The sequence below is a fragment of the Xenopus tropicalis genome, chromosome 10, assembly GCF_000004195.4.
Source record: "Xenopus tropicalis strain Nigerian chromosome 10, UCB_Xtro_10.0, whole genome shotgun sequence".
Taxonomy (NCBI): domain Eukaryota; kingdom Metazoa; phylum Chordata; class Amphibia; order Anura; family Pipidae; genus Xenopus; species Xenopus tropicalis.
In genome coordinates this window covers 18,141,696-18,162,678 of record NC_030686.2, presented here as the reverse complement: position 1 = coordinate 18,162,678, position 20,983 = coordinate 18,141,696, and the positions used below count along the sequence as shown (strand labels likewise).

The window sequence follows — 20,983 nt, the reverse complement described above, 5'->3', positions numbered from 1 at the left end:
TCGCGATTTTTTCGGAAAAATGTTGTGACTTTTTCGTTACTAATACGATTTGTGCGAAAAAACGCGAGTTTTTCGTAGCCATTACGAAAGTTGCGCAAAATCTGGCGATTTTTCGTAGCGTTAAAACTTGCGCAAAAATTTGCGATTTTTTTCGTAGCGTTAAAACTTGTGCGAAACGTCGCACCTTTTAAGTTTTAATGCTACGAAAAAGGTGCAACTTTTCACGCAAGTTTTAACGCTACGAAAAAATCGCCAGATTTTGCGCAACTTGCGCAACTTTCGCGCAAATCGTATTGGTAACGAAAAAGTCGCAACAATTTCCGAAAAGTCGTAAAGACACCGAAAAAATCGCAAAAAATACGAAAAAGTCGCAAAATGTTCGTTTTCAAATCGGAATTTTTCCAATTCGGTTCAGATTCGTGTCTTAGTAAATGTGCCCCTTAGGCTAATGTCCAACACAGTGATTTAATTGTCCGCGATAGATCTCTGCTATACACTGCCAACAATAATAATCACCAGTGGAAAGGGCTATGCACGTTTCTGCTTTCCGAAGCCACGTAGAATTGCCTACAGGAGGAAAACAATGGCACCTACAACAATATAACTAACTCTAATCCATTTTGTATTTTTAGGAAATTACCTTTTGAATTCAGTGTTGGTCCCAAAATCAGTATTTACTGCCCTCTAGTGGGAGATGAAGTTAGGGCAACATTTAAAATAGTTTTATGGTCATTGTGATTTTAGGGTGCCGAGCAAGACCTATGCCATTGTTTTATGGTATCTCTCTGTACAGGCTATGAGCAAACTTAGGGGTCTGTTCCTGAAGAATTGTGCTTAGTACAGGGGAATACCTATGCTGCCATTGTTTTATGGTATCTCTCTGTACAGGCTATGAGCAAACTCAGGGGGCTGTTCCTGCTGAATTGTGCTTAGTACAGGGGGATACCTATGCTGCCATAGTTTTCTGGTATCTTCCTGTACAGGCTATGAGCAAACTTAGGGGCCTGTTCCTGCTGAATTGTGCTTAGTACAAAAACTGAATATCAGCAGCCAAAGGCTGCTTTTTGCCACCCCAGGTGATGGGCTGATCTTGCCTCCTGGCAAGAGCGGCTCTGGTTTTACCATAAAGGAATGTCTGAGGCATGTTTGCTATACCTAAGGTGTTTGTCTTTAAATGATATTATATATGTCTACACTCTAATGACATAAGAGTGACATAATGACTGGCATCCAGCATACCTGTACGTTTATGAGATAAGCTGTATAAGGGAGTGGGTAGCATTCAGAATTTCAGTACCTGGTGTTTCATGAGTGGCCAGACTAAGTGGCTGTCCCTCTGTTTGTCGTCTACCTCAGTATTTTTCTTCGCCTTCTCTTATTGTTTCAACATGACATTCTTACTGCCTCAGGGTCACTAGAATTTTAGTCATTAATCATCTTCCTCAATTTTGGTGTATATTCCCTATAGCATATTAAATAAAGACAAGGGACAAAATAACCACAAATACCCAAGCACACATTTAAAATACAAATATTTCTACAACATTTCATGTAATGTTCTGACAACAATCCAGTCTTTTTGCATCCAAACACATGTACAGTGTTTGTTTGAACAGCTTTCAGACCTTCCCAATACATTAGTTTTGGCAAGGCCTGGAAGCTATATATTTTAAAAGTAACATTCAAAGATATTAAGTAATATGAACATCATCAAGCCTTAAGAGGATATTGCATTTAAAGGTTGAGTCTAAAAGCAATCTGTGTTTAATAAAGTATATTTGGGGGGGGGGGGATATTAACATGTTATAGTCATTTTATAGTTCAATAGGAAACGCAATCAGACACAGGGTGTAAGGGTGAAGACACACAGAGCTACTAGTAGCAGCTACTTGTCGTGTCTACAAAAATAGACTGATCATTTACTGATAATTATCTCTATGTGTATTTTAGCAGAGGCAATTCTCAGTATTGTCTATGGCAGGGTATTTTCCGGCATTTAGTAGCCGTGACAAGGAGCTGATACTATGTAGCTCTTTGTGTCTTTGTTCTAAAGCAGTGTTCCCCAACCAGTGGCTCGTGAGCAACATGTTGCTCCCCAACCCCTTGGATGTTGCTCCCCTTGGCCTCAAAGCAGGTGCTTACTTTTAAATTTCTGGTTAGGAGGCAAGTTTTGGTTGCATAAAAACCAAGTATAATGCCAAACAGAACCTTCTGTAGGCTGCCAGTCCATATAGGGGCTATTAAGTAACCAATTATAGCTCTTATTGGCACCCCAAGGAACCTTTTTCATACTTGTGTTGCTCCCCAACACTTTTTCCATTTGAATGTGGCTCACGGGTATAAAAGGTTGGGAATCCCTGCTCTACAGTATCATTTCTGTCCTGGTCTAGGCTCAGACTTTAGCAATCTAACAGATCTTATCTGAAAATCATTGTTTACTTTGTTGCAGCATTTAGAGGGCTTAAAGTAAAAGGAAAGCCAAATTCACTGGGTGTGCCAATATGTGCCTCATGTGACATGGCTCTTAACCAAGGGACAACTAGAAAAGCAAGGTAAGGTGATGGTACAGCCCTGCTAAACAAACCAGCTTAGTGGGGTTCATTTATAAACACTCAGCAAATTTGCACCTGGGAAGTAACCTATAGCAACCAATCAGTGGTTGGCATTTTTTTAACCAACTGCATGTAGAACAATGAAAGCAAACATCTGATTGGTTGCCATGGGTTCCTGTCCAGGTGCAAATTTGCCCAGTATTTATAAATGACTGAATTCACTGGGGTGGGGGTGGCTAACATTGGTATACCCAGTGCCAATATATTTTCTTGCTTTTAGGCCTCTAAATCATGGAACAAACAATGAGTTTCAGGCAAGATCTCTGATCACTGTGGCCGGAGCTTTCTGCTAAAATCTGAGCCATAGACCTAGACTGAACCCTCGCTTTAAATGAGAAAGAATTTAGCAGTAATTCATTAACAGAATTAGAAAGACATTCAAAATTGGATATCTCTAGTAGGAGAAACCGGTGCAAAAAAAAATGTGAAAGAAAACCGAAATATTATACAAAATAGTATATTATTGTATTGGACACACCAATAATTTAATGTTTCCCACAAGAAATGTTTCAATGCCAGAACAGAATAAATATCATTATGGTTCAAGCCTGACATAGTTAAGCTGGCCATACTCTATAAGAGCCACTCATTTGGTGAGGTTGCCAAACGAACATATTTTTCCCTTAATATGCCCATCCAAGTAGGGCTAAATTGAGTTACTCCGATCATTTGGCCCTAGGATTACAACAATCGGAATATGATCCTTCAGAGTGAGGACTGTATCAATGGGCTGATTCAATCCTTGATCCAATAGGAATCATCTGGGAGAAAATTGGGTTGGGTGGGTTTGGGGGAGGGGAATGGGTGTGCAGTGGGGGCCTCTGGGGTGGTCGCCATGGTAAATAACAAACAAATCTTACCATGTATGGCCACCTTAACTCTTATAGCTTCCAACATGGACAAGATTTTCATAGGCCTTTTGTTTGACCTTTTGTGTTGAGCGAATCTGTCCTGTTTCACTTCTCAGAAAAATTTGTGAAAAATGATGTGCAGCAAAAAAATTGTCGCACACAAATTTTTTGTTGCTGCACACAACTTTCAGTGGAGCCATACCTGCCGAAAAAATTCGCTCATCCCTATTTGACATTATAGCTCTATAATATTTGACCCACACTAAATAATTGGACAGCACTGCTAGATGGGTGTAAGAAGGGGCACTGAAGGTGGCCATACATGGGCAGATTTAAGCTGCTGATTAAAGTCCTTCAAATCGATTTGGCAGCTTATATGCCCATGTAAGAGGCCCTCAGACAGGCCTCCCAAACCAGTATCTGGGTGAAAATTGGCCAGGTGATGATTGGGCAGGCTAAATTTTCCTGACAACCGCAAATGTGGTCCTTGCTCCGACTGCTGCTATCGCCTTCATTGTAGGGCCAATCGCATTAGCGCAATATCACCGACCCAAGGTGAGCGTATCAGGGAAAGATCTGCTCATTAGCCGACCTCACCAAACAAATGGATCTTATAGTGTATGGCCACCTAAATAACTGATCTGATCTGCTGAAATTCTTTTGTGCAGCTGGCCACTTACTTTCCTTGGAACATAAATCAAATAGGGAAATTATTGATAGTTAGAGATAAAGGATTTGAAAAAATGCAAAAATTTTTACTTTTTCATAATTTATTGGCAAGAATATAAGGCTGCCTTGGTGGGGTTGGGGCATTAGGTATCCTCATTTCAGCAGACCTTTTGGTGCTCCATGTGGGTTTATGTAGACAGACATCTGAAAGAGAATTAGTTATATTGAAACATTATTGCCCTTTCAAATTTCCTCCACGGGCAAATCTCAATTATCCTGTGTAATTGGAAATGGGGCCATTTTGTATAATACTGAACACATGGAAAACATTTTAAGACGAGTTTGTGTATTTTTATTTTTACAGAGCTATCGCATGCTGAAAACTTCACATAACTTTTTAAAGAAGCAATCCTTCTATACATTGACATTTATTTCTGTTCATAGAAGAAATGTATCAAGTTATGTTTCTGATTTTGGAACACTGGCACCTTCACTGTAAACAATAATGTATTAAAACAAAAACTGTTATGGGCTATATATTGATAATTGTCTTGTTCATGGTGCTTTCGGGGCAAATAACTGCAACAATAGGCAAATAATACGTGGTATGGGCTCAATTGGAAATATGTGTCTAATGTGTAAAATACATCTGTTTGCTATATAGTGCCACCATAGGAACAGCCATAGTATTGCTCTTTAAATGCTGCCTACAGTTTCCCATCTTATGTGCTGCCCTTTTCTCATCAATATCGGCCCCCTGATTTGACAGTGATATATACAGCAGTCCAACTTTACCTCATGCCAACCCTGCATGAATAGAAAAAGTTGATTGTAGATCTAATTCAGTGGCAACAAAGGTAAAGTGCCAAAAGGACTAAATCATAATAGGAGTACACGCAGACTCATCAAGAAATTTACTTGTCAACTGCATATTGCAACCCAGGTCAGAAGTGACAGATATGTGACTGATCCCTTTCCATATATCAATCAAGCAGGCCTTTGTTTTAGCCCCATACATGGGCTATTAGGTCTGGAAGAAGGCCAATATGGCTAGCATAACATGTGAGATGTGGATCATTTGCAAGGGGGCCAATGAGAGCATAGCCAGGATGTGCCCAAGTTGACCAATGTGTCTGCCAGGTGGCACATGGGGTGCTTTGTTTGCCTCTGAGTACCAGTGGACAAAAAGCTCCTGTTTGCATACCTTATACAGGTATGGGATCCCTTTTCCGGAAACCCATTATCCAGAAAGCTCCGAATTACGGAAAGCCTAACTCCCATAGACTCCATATTAATCAAATATTTCAGAATTTTAAAACTGATTTCCTTTTTCTCTGTAATAATAAAACAGTACCTTGTAATTGATCCCAACTAAGATATAAATAATCCTTATTGGATGCAAAACAATCCTTTTGGGTTTAATTAACGTTTTATTAATTTTTTAGTAGACTTAAGGTATGGAGATCCAAATTACGGAAAGACCCCTTATCCGGAATACCCTTGGTCCCGAGCATTCTGGATAATGGGTCCTATACCTGTACCTTTGAGAGTTGGATGCACAAAGTATGCATCATTATGCATCAGACATGTGCCATAAGTCTTAAAGTTTGCCAGAAGGGTATCACAAACTTAAATGTTTTTGCTGGGGTCCTCGGAAACCCCTAGTTACCAATATAATATACCATATATATATATATCTGCTCATAATCATACACTTTCCTGCAACTTGGGAATGAATAACAAAACCAGCTGTAACCTTTGAGAAACATTTTCATACACACAGGGTTCTTCTGCTCCATTTTGCTCTACAGTGCTGCTGCGTGAATACAGTACTGCTGTGTGAATACAGTGCTGCTGTGTGAATACAGTGCTGCTGTGTGAATACAGTGCTACTGTTTTTGTTAGCACTGTATATTCATGAGCAGTGAGTGAGGGGAGCCACATAGATGAATGAGATATGCTCCGGTGTAGGCACTTGTAGCCAAAATATGCATAAAAACGCGAGAGAATGTCTACATGTGCCTGCACCGGAGCGTATCTCATTCATTCCAGTGCAGGCACAGGTAGGAGACGGATGGCAGTATTTTCGGCAAGCGCTTTTCCGCTTGGCGAAAATATATGGCAGACGCCTCGTCTGACATTAGCCTAACAGCAGCCCCTCTGGCATTTGCTGGCCCTGGTCTGCCAGTTGAAAGACTGCAACGGAGCCCTGCACTTATCACCTGCCTTATGGCAGTCGGTAAAGATGGGAACGGAATTTCCAGTCCAGTTAAATCCTAATGAGTATTTAAAATTCCAATACTCTAGCATTTTCTTTATAGGACACAGTGAAGACCTCTGAAGCAGACTGTGTTATAAACGTACACACGTGAACTTTCCATTATTTCCTTGCCAAAGCTCAGGCTCTACAGTTAAAAATCAGTTACCAGCTAAGGAATTTACTATTTGGTTAAGCCTCATTACCGATATTTACATATTATATACAAATAGAAATGTTATTTCAGAACTTAACTACCAGGAACAGAGTCATTTATGTGAATGATTTTCTTGATGTGCCTCATTAGGGTGAAATAAGCCTCATAAAGTCATTATTGTTATTGAGGGTGAGGGGGGAGGCATTGTTTTTTGGTTCGTGCAATAATGTAAACCAGTGCTGGAAGTGAGCCGAATAAACCCCCCTCCTTCCTACAGCTGGATTGCATTACTGTGCTTGTGTTCATGTAGCTTAAAAGTCATTGTATATGCTGATCTAATAACTTTTCAGTTTCTCACTCAGATAATTAACTTCTAGCAACCTATGAAATCTCTGCTTTCATTTTTCTAGCTGCACTTAAAGGAAAACTATACCCCCAAACAATGTAGGTCTTTATAAAAATATATTGCATAAAACAGCTCATATGAAACCATAAGACCATGCTTCTAAATAAACCATTTTCATATAAATATATTTTTTTAGTAGTATGTGCCATTGGGTACTCCTAAATAGAAAATTGCTATTTTAAGAATTAAGGGATGCCTCCTGGGATCATAGGATTCACGGTGCACCCAAATAAGCCAAGGCACACATACATGCTAGGTCACATCAGCCAATTAATGGACACTGTGTATGGGGGGCACTGTGTATGGGGGGGCACTGTGTATGGGGGGGACTGTCTCAATTGGGGGCACTGTGTATGGGGGGGACTGTCTCAATTGGGGGCACTGTGTATGGGGGGACTGTCTCTATTGGGGGCACTGTGTATGGGGGGGCACTGTCTCAATTGGGGGGACTGTCTCTATTTGGGGCACTGTGTATGGGGGGACTGTCTCTATTGGGGGCACTGTGTATGGGGGGACTGTCTCTATTGGGGGCACTGTCTCAATTGGGGGGGACTGTGTATGGGAGAGCACTGTCTCAATTGGGGGCACTGTATAAGGGGGGAATGTCTCAATTGGGGGCACTGTGTATGGGGGGCACTGTCTCAATTGGGGGCACTGTGTATGGGGGGGGGCACTGTCTCAATTGGGGGCACTGTGTATGGGGGGGACTGTCTCAATTGGGGGCACTGTGTATGGGGGGGACTGTCCCAATTGGGGGCACTGTGTATGGGGGGGACTGTCCCAATTGGGGGCACTGTGTATGGGGTGTACTGTCCCAATTGGGGGCACTGTGTATGGGGTGTACTGTCTATGGGGGCAATTGGGGGCACTTTCTGTGGGGGGGTACTGTCTATGGGGTCAGTTGGGGGCACTGCGTATGGGGGTACTGTGTATGGGGGGTACTGTCTATGGGGGCACTTTCTATGGAGGGTTACTGACTACGGGGGCACTTTCTATGGGGGTTACTGTCTATGGGGCACTTTCTATGGGGGCAATTGGGGGCACTGTGTATGGGGACAATTGGGGCACTTTCTATGGGGGGCATTGTGTATGGGGGCACTGTGTGTGGGGGGTACTGTCTTTTAGGCTATTGGGGGTACTGTGTATGGGGAGTACTATCTATTGGGCCATTGGGGGCACTGTGTATGGGGGTAGTTAGATAGTTATAACTCATAACTGACTGCCTTCCCTCTATATTTGTATTTTATATGTAGGAGTTGCTGTATTGTTTTCCTTAGGTAGTACAGTATGAGGGTATAGCACATTTTGTGTCTGATCCTGCCATTTCAACTATATAAAAGGAGTCTTTTTTGAAAAAAAATGGATGCGCTGCGCGCACCAAATCTTTTTGTCCCTCTTTTCATTTTTCAAATGTTGGGAGGTATGCCAAGTATATATCCGGGCCTGGACACAGCAGGACAAACTCAAACTGATAGTCGGGTGGGTACTTACAGACCCCTCAACTTAATTGGAAGCATATAAATTTCCAAAAATTCCAGGCCTCTCCCTGTAACAAACAGAAGTATGGAAGGGTGCCCAAATAGTGTAAAAACATTTTATTTATGCTCCAATAAAAAATATATTGCACTTACAGACTCAGTAAAAATCACCCAAGTTCCATAGTCTGGGGTTCTGGGGATACAGATTCATACAGTTTGCCGGCATTCCCCACTGGGGATGGGGCCCACAGGAATTTCTCATGTTCGTCATGAAATGCTTGGCTCTTGGGGCCACCACTTGGTCTGTCCTTTAATGCCTGGGGGCCACAATTGTCTGTCATGAATTGTCATTGTGCCTGTCGGGCCCTTTACAGTATTCATGACCACTTGGGTTTGCACTGGGTACTCTGGTTTCCTCACGCCCATTACATACAGGCAGGTCAACTGGTTCCTGATAAAATAGGCCATATTGTGTATGTGGATATTGTAAGATCCACGGAGGCAGGGCTGATATGAATGATGGATAACGTCTTTGCATGTCAGCACTACATAAATATCAGATCCTTTACCCCATTTGATAAATGGCAGGTAGGGATGTAGCGAACCTCAAAAAAAAAGTTCGCGAACCTGTTCGCGAACTTCCGCCGAAAATTGCGAATATTCGCGAACTTTGCGAACCCCATAGACTTCAATGGGAAGGCGAACTTTAAAAAATAGAAAAGCCATTTCTGCCCAGAAAACTGATTTTAAAGTTGTTTAAAGGGTGCCACGACCTGGACAGTGGCATGCAGGAGGGGGATCAAGGGCAAAAACCTCTGAAAAATTGACACACGCCGTTTTTCGAAATGATCGGTAATTTTGCGACTTTTTCGTATTTTCCGGCGCTTTCGTAAAGTTATCGTAAGTTTTGCGACTTTTTCGGAGCTTTCGTAACGTTATCGTAAGTTTTGCGACTTTTTCGGAGCTTTCGTAACGTTATCGTAAGTTTTGCGACTTTTTCGGAGCTTTCGTAACGTTATCGTAAGTTTTGCGACTTTTTCGGATCATTCATACCGTTATCGTAAGTTTTGCGACTTTTTCGGATCATTCGTAACGTTATCGTAAGTTTTGCGACTTTTTCGTACCGTTATCGTAAGTTTTGCGATTTTTTCGGAGAATTCGTACCGTTATCGTAAGTTTTGCGATTTTTTCGGTGCCGGCGAACCCAAATTGCGAACATCACGAAAAGTTCGCGAATTTGCAGACTTGCGAACACCCGATGTTCGCGCGAATTAGTTCGCCGGTGAACAGTTCGCTTCATCTCTAATGGCAGGAGAGTAAGCCCTGTATTCCATTTTACAATGTGGTTTCTGCACCCTATCTGTGCAGTATATGCAGGCATAAGTTTGATGTTTCCACGGTGAGACATACCACTTTGATTTGGAGCAGCATTTCTCTGCTATTTAGTGTAGTGCCTGGGAATTTCTGTGGGGGGGAGAAGTTCCTATAAAGGGAAGGGGAGGAATCTTCACCCCTGTGAGCTGGACAGGAAGGTGGAGAGTGAGGCACGGACAGAACTAGAGAGGAGAGAAATAGAGGGAAAGCTTGTGACAAATTAAATAGATAATCTCTGGGGCAGTAAAGAGGGCTCTTTCAGCTCTTTTCAGCACTGAAGAAACTCTATTTTGGTGTCCCTCACCCATTATCAAAGTAACAGACCAGTTACCCAGTCCCAATATTTTACAGCCAGCTGTTCAGTGATCAAACAAGTCTTGCTCATGTGTAAAGTCCCTCCTGGCTGGCAGGCTGTATGTGTACTAAATCATTCTAAAGTTTGAATTCTCTCAGCAAATAAACCTTTCAGCCTAGGCAGTTGTGATTGCAAATCAGAGACCTTCCATGGGTGGGTTATTACATCAAAGTATGCCCTGGCCTTGGGTGAAGGCATGCCAGCCTATTGTTATAACTGTTGTCAGATCATGTGTGAGCCCACAGTCTGCCATGTTGTTTAACCTAATAGTGTTCCATTAAACCTAAACAAGTAGTATCTACCCCAACCTGAAGAATAGTTGTCATAAATCAGTGGATGAATCACTAAGTGGCATCTGATCACAGTTTTTTTTTATCTAAATTTCAGGTCATCAAATCACATTAATTACTCAGTAAGACTATTTCTGTCATTCAGTTGTAGAAAGAATAACTTAAAACTACAAAGGGAAGTTTGAGAACAAACTTCATGTTGGTTTGAAAAATGTGAAGTCACTGAATGAAATCTGATTTGTTGTTCCACCAAATGTTTCTAACCTAGGGCCACAGTTATATAGTAAAAACCACTGTGCAAAGTTTGGGGACCCTGGTTTTAATAGTCTCTGAATGGCAGGAATTTAAATTTCCCCACTGAAAGTCAATGAGTGACATCTGATTGGTGGTTGGTGGCTCCATCCACTTTTTCTAACCAGGAATTGCAGTTACCCAGTGACTAACTCTGCAAAGTTTGGGACCTTAGGATTAATAGTTAAAGAACAGCAGCAGTTTAGATTTAAACCAATAAAAGTCAATAGGTGAATTGTGATTGGTGGTTGGTGGGTGTGCCCCCTTTTTCTAGCCTTCAGTTGAAGTCACCCAGTGACAAACTGCAAAGTTTGGGCACCCCGGCAAAAATAGTGTGAGAATGACAGCATTTTAAATTTAATGGCTGTTAGTGGTACAACCCACTTTTCCCATTTTTAAACTGCAGTCTCAAAGTGACCAACAATTTGGGGACTAAAGTTTGGGTGTAAAAATTGTGGGACTGGCAGCATTTTACATTTCACCATTGAAAGTAAATTGGTAAAATGTGATTGGCTGTCAGTGACCCCGCCCACTTTTTCTAACTTTGAACCACAATTAACCAGTGACTTTGCAAAGTTTAACAACCCTGGAATTAATACCTGAGTAATAGCATCAGTTTAAATATAGACCAATGAAATGTAATGGGTGGAAATAGATTGGCTTTTGGCCCCACCCACTTTCCCTAACCTTTAACCTTAGTCCCCCAGTGACAAACTGTGAAAATTTTGGGAACCCTGGCATAAATGGTATAAACCAATGAAATTCAATTGGTGAAATATGATTGGCTGTTAGTAGCTCCACACACTTTTGGGCATCCAACAATCATCATATTTTCATTCAGGGTGACCCCATGACTATTTGATTCAAGTTTGGGGAGTGTAGCCTCAAAGCTGTAAGAGTGGCAGCAGTTTAAAATTCCCCATTGAAGTCAATTGGTGAAATTAGATTTGCTGTTGTTGTCTCCTCCCACTTTGGGTCATCCAACAAATGTCGCTATTATGTTATTCAAGTTTGGGGGGTTCCCTTAGAAAAGCACAAGCAACCTGCTCCGCTATAGGGCGAAGAAGTGTGGAGAGTCTGGGTGTTGTACCCCTAAAACTGTAGGAGGAGTAGCGTTTAGAAAACGGGGGGCGCTGGAAGAAGAACAAGAAAAAGAAGATTAAGAAGGGAAAGAATAAGCTGAAGACGAAGAACAGTTTTTTTCAAACCAACATAATTCCAGTACTATTGGTGGCAGCAGCAATAAACGGGTTAATCTTGTAGATTGTAAGCTCTTTTGGGCAGGGCCCTCTTCACCCCTTGTATCGGTTATTGGTTGCTTTATATGTTACTCTGTATGTCCAATGTATGAAACCCACTTATTGTACAGCGCTGCGGAATATGTTGGCGCTTTATAAATAAATGTTAATGTAATGTAATGTAATTTATGATCACTACAGTTCCTGGTCTCTGTGGATTTATTCAAATATAAATTTGTATATAAGCAGCAAATCAATTACTGCACTTGAACATCACCCAAAAATATAGATGACAAACTCATATATGTTACAGGTATGGAATGTTGTATCTAGCAACTCGATATCCAAAAATACACCAGCACTCTTGTCATTGGTTGTCATGTAGTACAAGGGCACAGATCCCACTCAGTGAGTAACCTTCCATATACATAAAAATGTTAACTTGATAAATGATCATTGAAATGTAATGTATGGTAAAATGCTGCCATCAAGTGGCTATGTAAAGCTTCTTCATATAAAGAGCTGGCCCATGTGTAGACAAAAAGCACAAAAACAGAGGGTTTCGTATTCATACATGCAGCGGTAACTGTTGCAGTAACAGATACTACTTCACAGTACAGTACAGCTGTAATTGACTCTTTATAAAGCTCTGCAGTTAGCTTGCAGGCTAAATGGCATATACAGTAGCAGCCCAGACTTTACTGATGTTGGGTCTGCTTTATTCCATCAGGGTCTACCCAGCTCAAATAGTACATTACAGAATATCACTTGGTAGAATGACACTGGGATAAAGCATATACAATATAATATATATTATTTCAATAAACAATGATAATTAAGATAATTAAAATAATGAGAAGTACCCAAAAAATGGGATATTATGGGTCAGAAAGAGTTGGTGACCCATAGACTTGAAGCATAATGAGCAGAAACTGCAATAAGATGATAAAGCTCTGAGCTATTGTAGGCCCTTTCTTACCCAAATAACTATTAAGTTGCACCATACTAAGCATTGTTTGACCCTGATATGATAACTATAGGTGGCCATACACATGCCAATGAAAGATACTGAAGGTTTGAGTCAGCAGTTTATCGGCCCATGTATAGGGCCCTCGGACAGGTCTAGTCAACTGATATCTGGCTGATGTTGATTATGTAGGCTTAAAAATCCTTGTCAGGATAAGAAGCGCATCAGTGCCTTGATACACTCTGTCGTATTCAATGTACACAATGTTGTAATTGTGTTTGAAATGTCAGGTTCATGTGTACTCGTCTTCCCATATGATTCTTCACTAGGGATATGCTGTATGATTCTCACCCACAGTAAGTAAGTCAACAGGCCCCCTGACTAGAACCATTCAGATTCACTCAGAATATCAACCACACAGTCTTATTTGAGATTTACATTAATATAGAGTATTAAATAATAGCTCATGAGGATGTGAGGGAACATATTCAAATACAAAATGTTGCCATTTAACCATTTCTTCCTACATGGTGCTGATCCCATGGCATCCAATCACCATCCTTGTTTTAGCATAACTGTGTCTCTCTGTCCATCTATAGGAAAGGCTTAAAGTGTCTCACTGCCTCAGTACAATAGTTCAAAAATGTATCTCTCTAGTAAAAGAGATCATCAACATCATCATCATTTATTTATGTAGTGCCAGCAAATTATATCAGCACAGTGTCCTAAATAGTATTGGTATTTCTGAAACTATTTGTGACTTTCTTAACTGTTTACAGGGTAACCCTGGAAATAAAAAATAACAAAAGTGGTATAAAGGTGATACTTTTATTGGCTAAGATAATTATAGCAAGCTTTCAGAACAATTTAGTTCCTTTTTCAAGCTGATTACCTTTTTAACCTTGCACTACGAATACATGTGACAGGAGACATTGGATGCATTCCTTGTTCTGTATAAACATTCTAAGATCCAAGCAAATAGAATTGCTTTTAACCATGAAGTCATTGGAATACTAGTAATAGAAGACATTGGATGCTTTCCTTATTCTGTTTAAACATTCTAATACCAAGCAAATAGAATAGCCTATAACCATGAAGTCACTAGGAATACCTGTGCCAGGAGACAACATTCCATGTTCTGTATAAACATTCTAAGACCCAAGCAAATAGAATGGCCTATAACCATGAAGTCATTGGAATACTTGTGACAGGAGACATCGGATGCATTCCACACAACCTGTATCCCATCAACATGATTTGGGCCAAGGACCAAATGGTCAAATCAATCAGTGAAAGATCTGCAGTGACAGATCTCATGTGTATGGCCACCTTATTAGTGTTTACACTACTGGAACTGACAACTGGTTTAGGCAATAAACACAGTGGCCTCTACACCTTCATAACATGAGAACATAAAATGGTTGGACACTAGAAAACTGAAAGCTAGGGCAAGTGATGCTGAAGATATGAAAAAGAGAGAAATGAAACCAGAAAAGGGGAAGATAAGTGGGCGGGAAAGTAAAATTAGATAAAAAGGAGCAGAAAATGGTCAGGCATAGAATAAAATGGAATATAGGAGGGAGAAGAGAGCAATATTCTGATGATTCCTGGAGGGCCCACAAAAAAACAAATCTAAAGCAAAATGCACTAATGGCAGTGCAATCAAGGGAAGGAGTTGGGTCTTTTGGGCCTGATGTCAGATTTTGTATACAATTTGGAAGGACAAGGGCCAGTTTTTGGGCAGAGTAAAACCATTATTTGTTTTGGGGCCACGGTCCCATGCTGTAGGCATGAAAACATCCTTAGAAATCTGTAATAATAAGTCAAATCAACTATACTTGCTGTGTTTTTTCTTGAAGATGTTTTGCCAGTCATTTGACTGGCTTTCTCAATTCAGAATGGCATGTACAAAGATCTTCCTGGAATTAAATACCCTGGAATGTTGCTCCAATCAGCATAATGCATGTATCATATACAGCATGGGGACAGGGATCTTATGAAGGGAAGGTATTGATTGTATTAGCATGATTGGAGCTATAAGGGGTTATAAAGCCATCCAGAGAGAGGTGCCAAAACAGCATTGCATGTGACAGACAATAGATATTGAGAAAAACCAATAACATGAAACACATCAAGTCCATTTGACTTAACTTATTCCTTCAGATATACCATGACCTAGATTAATGAGAACCTTCACAGACATCCTTAGTAAAGTTGCAAACTGAATATTCTAAATAACCCACAGCCAGTTCAGGGAAAAGATGCAGAGAGAAGGAGAGACTCTGTATAATAATTATCAGGAGAGACAATGGGAGGGAAAGGGGAGGTTGCACAAAGAGCGAGGCAAGGTGAAACCCAGACAAACAAAGACAATAAGGCGGTGACAGTCTGAGATTGGGAGAAGGTCAGGCAGAGAACGAGGGTGGAGACCTGAGGCAAAGGGAGGAATGAAAGGGGTGGAGAGAAGGGGGCGGAAATGGGAAGAATGTGAGGAAAAGAAAGGCTTGGAAGGGGACGTATGGTGACAGCAGCAGAAAGAGAAAGTTACTGGGAGGAAGAGGAGAAGGAGTAAGGCTGGCAGTAAGTGAAGAGCAAGAGCAGGTGGGAGAGGAAGAAAGCTGAAAGCTGACACATGGCTAACTGCTCTCAGTTCAAGAAAGTCTATCTCAGGCTCCTCTCCACTTGCCTTATACACGTCATCAAAGCGGTAAGAAGTGGCAGCCCTTAGGCACTTGCACAATATATCACACATATATTTATTGTGTGGGCCCTGCCTTATCCATTAATTTGCTTTTGTAGTATAGTGGCAAACTGTGTCTCTCCATTTCTTTCACTGCTAATATTTGGGAGTTGTATTTTACCGGTGCGGGATTTCCTTTAGTATACAGCATCATAGATAAATATGGCAAATATTTGCTTTGGACACAGGCAGAAGGTTCACAGGTTGGGCAGCAGTGGAACAAAACATGACTGTTGCTATTTCTCTCTGCTTTATCTGCTCTCCCCCACTTTTCCCACCTACAGCCGCTGCGCTGAGAGGCCCTAACTGGACTTTAGTCCAATTTGGTTGCCTGGCGTACTGGTTAGAAAATCCCCCCACAAGTCTTTATTATTCTCTTTCTATGTCTGTCAGGAGTTGTACCAACAGTAAATTATAGAGCACCAAAATAGCATTTATACCCATTGGTCAGGCCTGATTCTGCCTTTACACTTGGGAAAAAAGAAGGATCTGCAGGCAGCACCAACATGACATGATGACACCATTTATAGAGTGTTAATTAAGCCCTTAGTAGTTGATACTATGGTAACTGCATGACATACGCACCTGCCACAAACACAACACTAATGTAAATACTGGGATTTTTCAGAATTATAAAGCTATCATAGGGTATTTGTAGTTATCGGCCAAGTAACCCCATGCTTCTCACACACAAGTTTGTTATGTCACAGGCCGTATTCTCTGCAAATGGAATAAGCCAACAGGGTCCCTACAGGGTTTGTGTCTGGCAGCTTTATATTACATAAAGGCAATTACTGTCAGAGTCATTGCATAAGAATATTTTATAGCATTGATCTTCTGGCACCATATGGATTTTCATAACAAAGTTTGAATTTTATTAGGCAGTATTGAATTCTGTAGAACGATACACAGCAACAGCTTCCGACTAAAAAACAAATGTATCATTTTGAATGTCCAACCTCGTAGCAGCGGTCAAAGCTCTTACTCCAAACCCTAGGCTTTACACAGATGGAACTATAAGGAAAAGGATCAATATAAGTTTATTGTGTATTTAGTCATAGGCATCGTATATAGTCATACTTTGTAAAACGGCAAAGCAAACAGGTTGAAGTTATTCTCAATACCCAAAAACATTTTATTTGGCATAGGCCATATATATTTATATATATATATAAAGCCACATAGCGATCCGCACTCCAAACTCTCCATCAAGTTTTTAGGTGCCCGGGTGCTGCCAGGGAAATATTACATAGTATGAAGCATATCAAAGGCGCACACCAAGGTCTTTTACATAAAAAATCCAATCTTTATTTTCACATTGCCATCCGATCAATGTTTGGGCTTTGGCCTAGAGCCTTTATCAAGATACAAATGGCCACAATCGCATATCAATATAAATACTCCCATACCACTGGGCGTGTATATATCATAAATTAGGTAACAATTTTATGTAGACTGAATGGTCTATGTGGGGTAGTATCAGTTGTTGGCCACTAGAAATAGTTTCCCACCTTGGTCACAAGTCATACTTTGTAAAACGCCAACCCAAACAGTTGCAGCTATTTTTAATACCCAAAAACATTTCATTTGGCCTAAAGGTGGCCATATACCTTACAATTATTATTTTTCCTGCAACCATTATAATATATCATACTAATAAAATCAGAATAAACTTTATCTAGACCTTTGTTTCAGATGGCAAACCCTGTTGTCCCTCCATATAAAGAGTATCACTTGTTATTCAATGGTGCACCACATGCTAGAGGCCTACCTGGGCTTATTTAAGGGTAGCAAACCAAAATGTTTTCCTATGAGATGACCCGTGACCCATGCCTTATGTGCACTGGAATCTAGAACCCGTTCAAAGACTGTGGACTTAACTTTGTGCACCATGTTAGTTGTGTGATGTCCTAACAACATTTGCTTCTGAATGACCCTGAATTTAGAGGACCCCGCCGGCGGGATGGCAGACGCGGCGGCACGATTTCGCTCAAATCGCCGAAAAAGACTTGCGAGTCTTTTTCGCCGATTTCCTGAAATCGCCCCGCCGCGTGTGCCATCCCGCCGGCGACTTACATGTTCGCCGGTGGGATGGCAGGGGTAGGCAACTCGGGGGATTAGTCGCCCGCGAACAGGGAGTTTTGTCGCGGGCGACTAATCTCCCCCGTGTGCCAGAGCCCTTACACTGACTGGTATAAGCCCTGCAGCAAATTAAAGTTATACTAATTGACAATAAATATATAACGAGATGAACAACACATTAATCTTGCGTCATTCATTGGGCTAAACATGTCATGATAAATAGGCAAAGGCATGTGTTCTCTAGTGCATGAAGTGTGACAAGTAATAGTACTGTAAACAGGACAGTTCAAAGTTATAAAATAACAAAGTCAGTACAAACTCCAATAGAATATGAGATCTTATCCAAACATACTGTAACTATGAAGGGGGCTGGAACAATTTGCACAGAACTGAAGTAGCATTTTCAGTGTTCATTAACTATTTTACATTATTATTTTAATCCTTAGAAAACAAGAAATGGGAAGATAAAATGTGATATAATGATATGATAGGGTCACTTAGTCATGATGTTGGTTATTTCTCTTCCAGGTACCCCGCTGCAGTGTCACAGAGTAAGCATAAGTATGATGCAGAAACAGCTGCTTCCCACACAGTTATATTTCCCTCCCTATTTCTCCTCCTATTGCTCCATATACTTCTCCCTATAACTCCTCCTATTGCTCCATATACTCCTCCCTATAACTCCTCCTATTGCTCCATATACCCCTCCCTATAACACCTCCTAATGCTCCATATAACCCTCCCTATAACTCCTCCTATTGCTCCATATACTCCTCCCTATAACTCCTCCTATTGCTCCATATACCCCTCCCTATAACACCTCCTAATGCTCCATATAACCCTCCCTATAACTCCTCCTATTGCTCCATATAACCCTCCCTATAACTCCTCCTATTGCTCCATATATCCCTCCCTATAACTCCTCCTGTTGCTCCATAAAACCCTCCCTATATCTCCTATTACTCCAGGGGTGATCCTGCTCTGCGTGCCACCATGAGGCGGTTTTCATCATTCAACCCCCTCCCCCCCCACGCTTACCTTTCCAGCGTCAGAGGGGGGTCTGGGGGAACATATCACTAGTGCATAGAACCTAATTTTGCTTGTTGCTCTAGAAAAGCTGGATTTCCAGTGTAATAACTGGAATTTCAGTCTTAAAATTACCATGAGAGACTTTTTTGCCACCCTGATACAGGGTTCTTTCTTTGTCTTATGGCAGGAACGCCCCGATAACACCTTCTATTGCTCCAAACAACCCCTCCTTCCAATTTTACCAATTACGCCATATAACCTTTCCTTAACACTGATCATTTAACTATGTGTATTGTGCAGATGCCTGGAAGGAACCTATTGCTGTGAACCTGAGTCTAAAACCTACCTGGACTACAGTTGGTATGGGTGGGTAATGCTATATACTTGTTCTGCTCAACATATGATGTGGTCACCTAATTCAAATAGGAAAGGGATTTTGCTGCACCCATAATAATGCTGGAGACAGCTGTTTGCAAAAACTTTTAAAGACATTTAGCTGGGAAAAGATACAGAGAGTTGTAGTTTCCAGCTTCTGGAAGGTCATAATCTTGACATTTTATTCAATGGAATGGCATTTTACTGTTGACAAAAGAAATTAGATATGTTTGATTTAACTAACTTTATGGTCCTCTACATGAGCCCTCCCACTTGACCACCCAGACCTCTGCCACCAGTCTGTATGCTAACCTTGTCCATGCTCCCTCTAACCAGGCCCCTGTTCATATGCATGCTGGTAGTGTTCTCTGTGCTCTGTCTCTGCGGGATCTGTAATAATGGATGCCAGTCCCAGTCTCGTTCTGCACCCCCGTCTCCATCTCCAAGAGGAATACCCATGAGAGATATGTGGGCACCACCGCCTTATAGTGAAGTAAGTGTGGGGTACTTCAGAGCATTACTCTGCAGTTGGATGGAGTGTAGTCTTTGCCCCATATATAGGCCAATAAGTTGCTGACTGGGTCTAAAGTAAGTCAAGTCAGCAGCATATTATTAGGCTGTTTATGGTCATCCTGCTTAATCTTTATTATGCTACAAAATCAGTGGTGCCCACTAATGGCAAAAACAGCTAAAAAGTCCTTCTTTAAAGGGCAGGAGCATTCTGGCAGTTACAGACCCGGCCTCATTCTAATGCATGCATAGTTGTCCTACAGATCCCTGCCAGTAACCTTGCCATACTTGGTTTAAAGCAGAGATTCGTAACCATTGGGCTGGAACCAAAAATGAGTTTCCATCTTGTTTACAGTGGGTCTTCATGATTCCCTTTTTAATAACGTGAAATATATTCCTACAGTAGAAAATAGCAATTATAATTAGGTATGTGACTGCTTTTAAATCAATTGGGTCACAAAGCTAATTTGTTTATCTCCATTTCAGTCCCTTGAGGAAAAAAAGGTTAAGAAACACTGATTTAAAGGATGTGGTGAAGTCAGCAAAAATGTGCCATACAGACCTTGTAGCTAATTAAAAGGAAGAGTATACTGTTTATTTAGTGGGGATACTTATGATATATTTTTGTTATCCTGGGAGTTGCTAGTGTGAGGTCTGGTTGCAAAATAGATTCACTTTCTGAATGTGTTTTTTTTAACCTTTTGGTCCTTTAACTTCTATGGGTTGGGCTCCATTCTTGAAGCATTGCTTGGGGCCCCTTAATTCATACTCTTGTCCTGGAATTTCTAGATGTGATTGGAAATTCTTACTTCTGAATATTCTTGTCTCTCTCCTGCTAGGTAACATCCAAACCTTTCCTTTACCCCCCCAGTGATGCCAGTCCCCCGTCCTACCACAGTGTCATCCAGGACCCAAGGACACCTGCCCTCCAGCAAGGAGAAAGCTGACACCAGACTATGCTGAAAGTGGTGCCCACACAATAGGTCATGAACAAATGATAGATCAGCTGCAGTGCTAGGAAAGACCAGAAGTGGAGCATAATAACACTTCATGGAAGTGGCATAACGAGCTTCTGGAGGAATCACAGGAAGAAGAGGAATGAAAAATGGAAATCATATGGAGTAATAGGAAGTGTCATATGGAGGCGCTTAATGGAACACAAGGTAGTGTTAACTGTAGGCGGTATTTGGAGCAAGAAGAAGAATTATAGAGAGGGGTTTATAGGGAAGGTTATATGGAGCAATAGGAGGAGTTATAGGGAGGGTTATATGGAGCAATAGGAGGAGTTATAGGGAGGGGTAT

At 41.1% G+C, this 20,983-nt stretch overlaps 1 protein-coding gene across 2 annotated transcripts; it reads left to right on the top strand.

Annotated features, from left to right (window-relative positions):
• The first annotated feature begins 15,390 nt into the window (after positions 1–15,390).
• On the top strand, positions 15,391–20,871 carry LOC101732764. Of its 2 annotated transcripts, none has more exons than XM_012952926.3 (5): positions 15,391–15,652; positions 18,296–18,318; positions 19,097–19,162; positions 19,508–19,664; positions 20,553–20,871. In XM_012952926.3, the coding sequence occupies exons 1-5, from the start codon at positions 15,578–15,580 to the stop codon at positions 20,553–20,555; spliced, it is 324 nt and encodes a 107-aa protein (XP_012808380.1). In that variant the 5' UTR covers positions 15,391–15,577; the 3' UTR covers positions 20,556–20,871. The 2 variants fall into 2 exon arrangements, with proteins under 2 accessions (XP_012808380.1, XP_004918645.1); XM_004918588.4 differs by having other exon boundaries at positions 15,394–15,652; positions 20,521–20,871.
• The last annotated feature ends 112 nt before the right edge of the window (positions 20,872–20,983 follow it).